The 8,720-nt window shown below is 53.3% G+C and overlaps 2 protein-coding genes across 3 annotated transcripts; both read right to left on the reverse strand.

Moving 5' to 3' along the window:
• Positions 1 to 972: 972 nt before the first annotated feature.
• dedd (death effector domain containing) lies at positions 973 to 4,806 on the reverse strand. 2 transcript variants are annotated; one of them, XM_007909640.2, is made up of 5 exons: positions 4,673 to 4,806; positions 2,707 to 3,034; positions 2,299 to 2,397; positions 2,060 to 2,200; positions 973 to 1,734 (listed from the first exon to the last, which is right to left on the reverse strand). In XM_007909640.2, the coding sequence occupies exons 1-5, from the start codon at positions 4,703 to 4,705 to the stop codon at positions 1,358 to 1,360; spliced, it is 978 nt and encodes a 325-aa protein (XP_007907831.1). In that variant the 5' UTR covers positions 4,706 to 4,806; the 3' UTR covers positions 973 to 1,357. The 2 variants fall into 2 exon arrangements, with proteins under 2 accessions (XP_007907831.1, XP_007907832.1); XM_007909641.2 differs by lacking the exon at positions 2,060 to 2,200.
• A 2,194-nt stretch (positions 4,807 to 7,000) lies between these two features.
• LOC103189291 (dual specificity protein phosphatase 14-like) lies at positions 7,001 to 8,197 on the reverse strand. Its single transcript, XM_007909638.1, has 2 exons — positions 8,141 to 8,197; positions 7,001 to 7,877 (listed from the first exon to the last, which is right to left on the reverse strand). The coding sequence occupies exon 2, from the start codon at positions 7,832 to 7,834 to the stop codon at positions 7,217 to 7,219; it is 618 nt and encodes a 205-aa protein (XP_007907829.1). The 5' UTR covers positions 7,835 to 7,877; positions 8,141 to 8,197; the 3' UTR covers positions 7,001 to 7,216.
• Between the last annotated feature and the right edge of the window lie 523 nt (positions 8,198 to 8,720).

Consider the following 8,720-nt stretch of genomic DNA (forward strand, 5'->3'; position numbering starts at 1 on the left):
TGGACAGTGATAATGTCTCTGAAGCTCAGCAATGTGCGGTGGGGGGGGGGGGGCAGGTGTGTGCAGGGAGGGCGGGAGTGTGCGGGGGGGACGGGAGTGTGAGTGGGGGCAGGACTGTGTGGGGGTGAAGGACTATACGGGGGGACGGGAGTGAGTGGGGGAGGTAGGATTGTGGGGTGGAAGGACTGCGGGTAGAGGCTGGAGTGTGCCGGGGCACAGAAGTTACACATTCAGTTTTCTTGCATTGGTGCTTGGCTCAGGCTGGCCTCTGTGGACCAAGAAATTTTGGTAAATCTGGAAATCTTACTGTCACAAACATTTAAAAGAAAATTAACAGAGAAAAATATTTGAATAAATGTCTCTGCATTTTACCGTCACAATGTCTAGCCACAGAGAAATGCAACGAAATACATTTCTGTACTTTTTACCCTCATGTTTAATCAGAGAAAAATATTTAAATGTTTCTCTACATTTTAACTTCAAAACTGTTAGCTGTAGAAACAAAGAGTAAAATACATTTTTCCCAGCCCCACAATATAGCTCGGAAATAATCCCAATTCTCCCAGTTTAGGCAGTTTTGTCGGAGTTTTAGGTGACGGTTAACTGTTAATGTTGGGGGTAAGGATTGTGATCGTCTATGTGAGGAGTCCACACTTCCACTTTTAATAGTAATAATCCATTTAATCCAACAACTTTTTCCAACTTTGAGATGTCTCAAAGTGCTTGAAGGGATTTACTGTAAAGTGCAGTGATTGCTTCAGGTTAATGCATTTAGCTAACCCTGACCTGAGAGTGTGGACGGACAGTGTAGAGGGAGCTTCATTGTGTCGCTGACCCTGACTTGGGAGCGTGGATGCACAGTGTAGGAGACTTGCTTTGAGACATACTCCTATTGTGATAGAATGAGACAGACTGATAGACAGAAAGACTGAGAGAAACAAAGAGACAGTATTGAACTTCTGAACACAACTATTAATGTGAAACCAGTTTAATACGATTTACAGTAAAGTGTAGGTGTAGTGACTGTGTGTTTATTGGGCAACCACTGTTTGCACATGGCAACGTCTCTGCAAACAGCTGTGAGGCGAGTGAGTGGTTTTATCAGTTGGCTAGGACACCGGGAGAGGGAGAAACGCATTTCACACATACTCACTGATGACAGAGAGAGACATGCACAGAGAGCAATTGGATAGAGCAACAAGAGAGAGCAACCGAACCTCTCGGTCTTCTCCGCTTTCTCTCAGTCTTTCTCTCGCTCAGTCTCTCCCTCTCTGTCTCTCCCTCTATTAGGCTCTCCCTCTCTTCGGCTCTCCCTCTCTCTGTCTCTCCCTCTCTCTTCGTCTCGCTCAGGGACCACTCAAGGGCCACTCGGAGACACCAGGTTCCCCAAGAGACGCTGCCTACCGTGACGATAATCATCTTCATCGACATTGACCAGGAGCTTGATGGCCTCGTGTCCCACAGCTTGTTTCAGGGACTCTGTGATAAACACACCCTTGAGCGCCTCGAGCAATGACCCATTAATATAATCCCTCCAAAAGGCGTCCAAATAGGTCAGCTCTGAGAATTTAATGTCGCAGATAATGGAACCCAAGTCCCTGGACTTGAGGATGGTGTTGGCCTGACTGAAACACTCAAACTGCCGATCAAGGGGATCCGGCTTGTTCGAGAAGACGTTTCCCTGCAAGGCCGAGTCATGTTGGCAGTATTCCGCTCGCACGCGGAGACGGATATCTGCAGAGAGAGAAAGCATGAGAGACATAAACACAAGCAATGAGCGAGCAAGAGACAGAGCGAGAGATCAAGCGAGCCATAGTCAGAACGAGCGAGAGCCAGACCAAGTGAGCCAGAGCGAGCCAGACCAAGCGAATCAAAGACAGCGAAACACAGAGGGAGCCAGAGACTGAGTGAGCAAGTGCCAGACCTAGCGAGGCAGAGACCAGGCGAGGGAGAGCGGGCGAGGGAGAGCGGGCGAGGGAGAGCGGGCGAGGGAGGGAGACAGGGCGAGAGCATCCAGGCGATGAATTGAAGTGTGAGAAGGAGATGCGTAGTGACTGACCACAAGTCTGCTTCTCCTTGTTCTCTGAAATTGGAGCTCGCTTTCTCTTGCGACGAGACGTGCGCTGGGGACACAGTCTGCCCGGACGGTACTGACTCATCTGAGGTCCAGTGGGTGAGTAACAGAGATTCTTTGCAGAAGCTTAAGAGAGAGAAATGTACAGTGTAGAGGGAGCATTACTGTGTCTCTAACCCTGACCTGGGAGTGTGGATGGGCGCACAGTGTAGGGGGAGCTTTACCTGTTTTTCCGGTCTCTTGTCCACTTGTTCCCGAAGTTCGCGATTTTATAAAAGTCATAGATGTTTCCTCAAGGTATTTATCCACAGGATCTGGTATAACTGTGTGAGAGAGAGCGACAAAGAGAGTTGTGAAGGAGTCTTGATCATATAGATTAACAAATACTCTTCAGTCTCTCTCGCTCTCAAGTCTCTATCTCAGTCTCTCTATCTCAAGTCTCTCTCTGTCTCAGTCCCTCTCTCCCTGTCAATCTTTCTCGCTCTGTCTCTCTCTGCTCTCTCAGTGTCTCTCTCTCTTGCTGTCAGTCTCCATCTCAATCTCTCTCAGTCTCTAACTCAGTCTCCATCTTTCAATCTCATCTCTCTCTCCTGTTGTCCCTCCCATTGTGTCATTCCCTCGCTTGCTCTCACCGCTCTCCCTGCGTTTGAGTGTGACGTAAGGCAGGAGATCATGACGTGTGATGATCCTCAGAAGCTGCAGAACTTGCCGGAAATTATTCTCATCACAGCGACCCTGTCGCTCGAGCGTGAGAAAGAAGTCACGGCCATCTTTAATTTCACCACGCTGGTCATCCCCGATCACATCAACAAACAGGAAGGAGAAAACACGCACATCGCGGTGAGTCAGGTGTGTGCCAACCAGGCGGAACATGTTGTGCAGTGTGTACAGCCCATGTTCCATGTTTACTCGCTCCTCCGGCCATGTCTGGTCAGCGTCCGCTCTCCGGCGCTTCATCATCTGTGTGAGAGAATGCGAGAAAGAATGAGAGTGTGAAGGGGGAGTGAGAGAGAGAGAGTGAGGGGGGAGTGAGAGAGAGAGTGTGAGGTGGGAGTGAGAGAGAGAGAGAGAGTTAGGGAGGAGTGAGAGAGAGAGAGAGTGTGAGGGGGGAGTGAGAGAAAGAGATTGCGAGAAAGGGTGGGGAGTGAGGGGGTGTGAAGGGGTAGTTAAATAGAGTGAGAGCGAGGGAGTGAGAGAGACAAGAGTGAAAGAGGGGAAAGTGAGAGAGCGAGCCTGTGGGGGTGGGGGGGAGAGAAGAGAGTGTGAGGGGGCGGAGAGTGTGAGGGGGGACAAAGAGTGGTTGGGGGAGAGAGAGTGCAGGGCGGGAGTGGGAAAGAAAGAGTGTGAGGGAGAGAGAGAGAGTGGGGGGGGGAAAGAGAGTGTGAGGGGGGGGGAGAGTGTGAGGAGGGCGGAGAGTGCGTGGGGGGGGAGAGTGTGTGAGGAGGCGAGAGAGTGTGAGAGGGGGGCGGAGAGTGTGAGAGGGGGGCGGAGAGTGTGGGGGGGGGAGAGGTGGGGGGGGGAGAGAGTGTGGGGGGGGAGAGAGTGTGGGGGGGGAGAGAGTGTGGGGGGGAGAGAGTGTGGGGGGCGAGTGTGAGAGGGGGAATGTGAGGGGGGGGTGTGTGAGGGGGCGGGGGAGTGTGAGGGGGGGATAGAGTGTGAGGGGTGGAGAGTGTGGGGGAGAGTGAGGGGGGGGAGTGTGGGGGGGGGAGTGCGGGGGGGGAGTGTGTGGTGGGGGAGGAGTGTGGTGGGGGAGAGTGAGGGGGGGGAGTGTGTTAGTGGGAGAGTGTGAGGGGGGAGAGTGAGGGGGGGAGTGTGGGGGGGGAGAGAGTGTGGGGGGGGAGAGTGTGGGGGGGAGAGAGTGGGGGGGGAGAGAGTGTGGGGGGGAGAGAGTGTGGGGGGGGAGAGAGTGTGGGGGGCGAGTGTGGGGGGGGAGAGAGTGTGGGGGGGAGAGAGTGGGGGGGAGAGTGTGGGGGGCGAGTGGGGGGGTGTGGGGGGCGAGTGTGGGGGGGGGAGAGAGTGTGGGGGGGCGAGTGTGAGAGGGGGAATGTGAGGGGGGGTGTGAGGGGGAGGGGAATGTGAGGGGGGGGTGTGAGGGGGGATAGAGAGTGAGGGGGGGAGTGTGGGGGGGAGTGGTGGAGGGAGGAGTGTGAGGGGGAGTGTGGGGGGGAGTGTGAGGGGAATGTGTTAGGGGGAGTGTGAGGGGGAGTGTGGGGGGGAGTGGAGGGGGAATGTGTTGTGGGAGTGTGAGGGGGAGTGTGGGGGGGGGTGTGAGGGGGGAGTGTGGGGGGAGTGTGAGGGGGAATGTGTTAGTGGGAGAGTGTGAGGGGGGAGTGTGGGCGGGAGTGTGGGGAGGGTAGGGAGAGTGTGAGGGGGAGTGGGGGGGGAGTGGAGGGGGAGTGGGGGGGAGTGTGAGGGGGAGTGGGGGGGGGAGTGTGTAGTGGGAGAGTGTGAGGGGGAGTGGGGGGGGGAGTGTGAGGGGGGAGTGTGGGGGGGAGTGTGTTAGTGGGAGAGTGTGAGGGGGGAGTGTGGGGGGAGTGTGTTAGTGGGAGAGTGTGAGGGGGGAGTGTGGGGGGGAGTGGGGGGGGGGCAGAGAGATACCTTATTGGGGGGCGGCTGCTCCCCGGGAAACATGAATCTGAGGCGCGGTTTCCTCCGCGGATCAAAAACACCAACAACAGCGACGATCGAGTTCAGGCCCCAAAACCTCAATGGAAACTGGGGCGGGGCATTAAGGCCAAAGATGGTGACGTGTGAGCGTGGCCCCGCCTCCCCGCCTGGGAGTCGGGTACCGCCCTCGGGGGGCGGGGCCTCAGTACAATAGCCATTGGTGTCAACTGGCGCGCGGCGCACTCTGGGAATTGCGAGCATGCGCAGTGCGACTACAACTCCCAGCATCCAGAGCGACAGCCGCAAAGTTGTTTCCCCATTAAACTCTTATTTATCGCAGTAAACACGCAGATTCGTTACATTATAAATATAAACTTCCGGAGTTGCAATCCGTCCTTCAGGGAACCGATGCCGGTCTCACCACCGCATTTACACTGAGCATGCGCGCTACTGCAATCCATAGCTCATCTCCACTTTAAAGCACAAACGTGCCGACGTGGAAGCTTTAACCTAATTTTTAAACCAATCCAACATGAGGCCAACATGAATGTCCGTGGGACCTTTTCGGACTTCAATGGGCTCGATTTGACCATAAAAGGGCATTTTAGATGTGTCCGCAGTCATTGAGTGGCGCGCGAGGCAGCCTGGGAGTTGTAGTTCTCAGACACACGAACAGGGATCAAACGGGAGGACTACAACTCCCAACACGCCTTGCGCCCCTCACTTTGCTTGACAGCTGACCATTGACAGCCAAATTGATACAAGTGTCCATTTTTAATGTCTCCCTCAATCCATTCCTTTACTCCCAAGTCTCCAACCACCTCCCTCTCACACCTCAATCCATCCCAATTCCCCAAGTCGCTTTCCATCTCCATGCATCTCTCAAACCGATCCATGCATCAGGGTGTGAGAGAGGGAATTAGAAATGTTGAATGGTCGGACATTAAACCTCACTCCCCGTCCATGCCCTGTTCAGGCTGGACGTTAAAGATCTTCCGTGGTGCTGTAGGAAAGAGAAGGAAGTTTCTCTCTCTGTCCCTCTCTCTCGGTATTCTAGCCACAGATAATACTGTTCGTTCAATTCATGGCGTTTGCGGGGATGTCACACAATCAATACATTTTAAAGTGATTTCTGGAAAGCGCTTTGAGACGTCTCAATGTCACGTGGGCCAAAGAGGGAAATAAATACTTACGTTTGTAGTTTCTCTGCTGCATTTTACACTGTTGTGTTCACACAATTAAAAGTATATCATGAATTCAACTCTGCCGTGTGTCTGTGTTAGTGTGCGTGTGTCTTGGTGTGTGCATGTGTGTCTGTGAGTGTCTCTGTTTGTGCGTCTGTCTGAAGGTCTGACCACCGATGGTGGGGCAGGCAGGGCGGGGTACATGGAGCAGGTTGGAGCCTGCTGAGTGGAAGGATCAGTGTGGGGTTAGCGGGTCACAGAGGTAATAATAAAAATAATAATTGGGAGTTCATATACAGATCAACCGTGATCGAATAGAATGGTGGAACAGCCTCAAGCGGCTGAATGGCCTCTTCCTGTTCCTAACACTAATCCAGATTGTGTGTGTGTGTGTGAATGCGTGTGAGAGAGAAAGCCTATGTGTGGGAGCGTGTGTGTGAGTGTTCGTTTGATAATAATAATTTCCCCCTTGCCCCTCTCTCACCCCTCCTCCCCTTTCCCTCTCCTTGAGGCCCAGCTCTGTTGTGTGTGTCCGTGTGTAGAGACCAGTGAATGGAAGTGTTGAGTCTTGTAGCTCAGTGGTTAGCACCCGCACCTCGCAAGCGAGAAACCTGGGTTTGTTTCCCAGCAGGGTGAAATGTTGGGCAAGTTTCCTTACTCCACACGCCTCTGTTTACCTAGCAGTAAATAGGAACACTGTTGTTAGTCGATTGACGGTTGAATCGCTTTTCCAGGGGTAATAATCCCTTAAAAAAATTATTTTGTCACTCAATCCAAGACTGTTTGTGGGACACTGCTGTGCGCAATTGGCTGCCACGTTTTGGCCCAAATATATAGTCAATTAACTTTACAGTATATTTTTTGATGCACTTTGAGACGTCTCGAAGACGTGATAAGGCAATATCAAATGCAAGGATTATTATTATAAATCAAGTTCACATTCACTCGTCTTTGCAAAATATTTAGTTTTGGGGCTTTTTGTTTCATGATTTTTCTCTTTCCCACAAAAACATTGAGATTTATTATTTGCTTGAATTCATGATCTGTCTATTCCCTTTCCAACCAAACTCGCCCGCTCCTTTCTCTCGTTCCCTCTTTGTTTCCCACATCTCATTCCCTCTCCATTACCTCCTCAAATCGTATCCCAAACACACACACGCACCTCTTTACATCTTTATGTTTGCTCTCATTTCACCCAGCTCCCCTTAACCCCTAACCCAGTCTGTCTGAAACCTTCTGCCTCAATCTCTAACCCACTCCCTCCTCCCACTAACAGACTCCCTCCCTCTAAACCATTCCCTCCCTCCCTCCCTCCCTCTAACATATTCCTTCCTTTTCTCTCGTCACTGCCTTATCTCAGAGCCCAGAAGGGGCTGAGGCCGGAGGCGGGCTGGCGCTGGGACACTTGCGGGATGAGGCCAAGTCCGAGGCCCGAGACCACCATCTTGACACTGTTCCTGCCCGAGACCCTCCTCTCGTACTCCACCAGCTGCCGCCAGAAGCCCACGTTGGGCCTGATGATTGGCCGCCGCGCCTTGACCCACTGATAGGCCTGGAGGAGGCTGTGCTGGTGGTACTTGATGAGGTAGGCGAGGCAGAGCGAGGCCGAGCGGCTGATGCCGGCCACACAGTGGATCAGGGTCCGGCCTTGTCGCGCACTCACACTGCGCACTTTGTCGGCGATGGTGTCGAAGTACAGCGAGAGCGGCGCGTGCGGCAGGTCAGGCAGCGGCACCGTCACGTGCTCCACGTCCGGCCAATGAGGACTCGGCAGCTCCACTGTGACGTTGACGACACATGTGATGCCGCGGCTGGCCAGCAGGGGGCGGTTGGCGGCGGCGCTGCCGTTACTGAGGTACAGACACGGGGTGATCTGCGACATGGCCGCCAGGCCGCTCAGGGGGAAGCCGGCCCTCAGCACCGGCACTGGCGGCGGGCTCCGCATCAGCCCGTAACCCCGCCCATTCATGGCTGTGACCGGCCGCGGGGCGGGTGTGACAAAGTCATTGACACTGCGGAGAGAGAGAATTGTCAGCATAACATATATGTATACACACATACATACACACATACATACACACACACACATATACACACATACATACACACACACATACATACACACACACACATATACACACATACATACACACACACACATATACACACATACATACACACACACATACCTACACACACACATACATACACACACACAGACACAGACAGTGTTGTGATCGCTGCCCCTCATGTTGCCCAGTGAGTGCTGCCTGACCTGTGCTGCCTGTGCGGTGCGGGGGGTCGGGACCAGTTCCCCCGATGCGGGGCTGCAGGTTCTGTCTCTCTGGGCTGGGGGCGTGGCAAACACGTGTCACCCTGGCAACATCGTCATAGGGGCGGAGCCAGGTGGACAAAGGGGCGGGGTCATGTCAGCGACTCATTCACAAAAAAGATACATTTACCTTGTAAAATGTCAGCCTGACTGATCATTATATTGATCAATATTCTCTGATCAATACACGAATGATAACAATAATTCTTGCATTTGATATGGTGCCTTATCATGTCACAGACGTCTCAAAGTGCTTAGGAACATTGCAACAGGAGGAGGCCATTCAGCCCCTCATAACAACAACAAGATTGCATTTATAGAGGGCCTTTCACGTCAGGAGGACGTCTCAAGGCGCTGCACAGTTGGGTCGGGATCCGAGCATTGGGGGGAAATGGTCAGGGTGAGGGGAGGGAAGGGAGGGAGCAGAGAGTCGAGAGGGGAGCTGAAGGCACGGTTGAAGAGAAAGGTTTTGATACCGGCCTTGAAGGAGGAAAGGAAGGAAACGGCGAAGGCACTGGGGAAT

This window comes from Callorhinchus milii, unplaced genomic scaffold (genome assembly GCF_018977255.1).
Source record: "Callorhinchus milii isolate IMCB2004 unplaced genomic scaffold, IMCB_Cmil_1.0 Scaffold8, whole genome shotgun sequence".
Taxonomy (NCBI): domain Eukaryota; kingdom Metazoa; phylum Chordata; class Chondrichthyes; order Chimaeriformes; family Callorhinchidae; genus Callorhinchus; species Callorhinchus milii.

Coding starts and splice junctions, on each gene's coding strand:
- dedd (XM_007909640.2), bottom strand. CDS start 4,705: ATGTTTCCCGGGGAGCAGCCGCCCCCCAATAAG. Junction 3,035..4,672: donor AGCAGCCGCCCCCCAATAAG/GTATCTCTCTGC, acceptor TCTCTCACACAG/ATGATGAAGCGCCGGAGAGC. Junction 1,735..2,059: donor CAAGGAGAAGCAGACTTGTG/GTCAGTCACTAC, acceptor CTCTCTCTGCAG/ATATCCGTCTCCGCGTGCGA.
- LOC103189291 (XM_007909638.1), bottom strand. CDS start 7,834: ATGAATGGGCGGGGTTACGGGCTGATGCGGAGCCCGCCGCCAGTGCCG.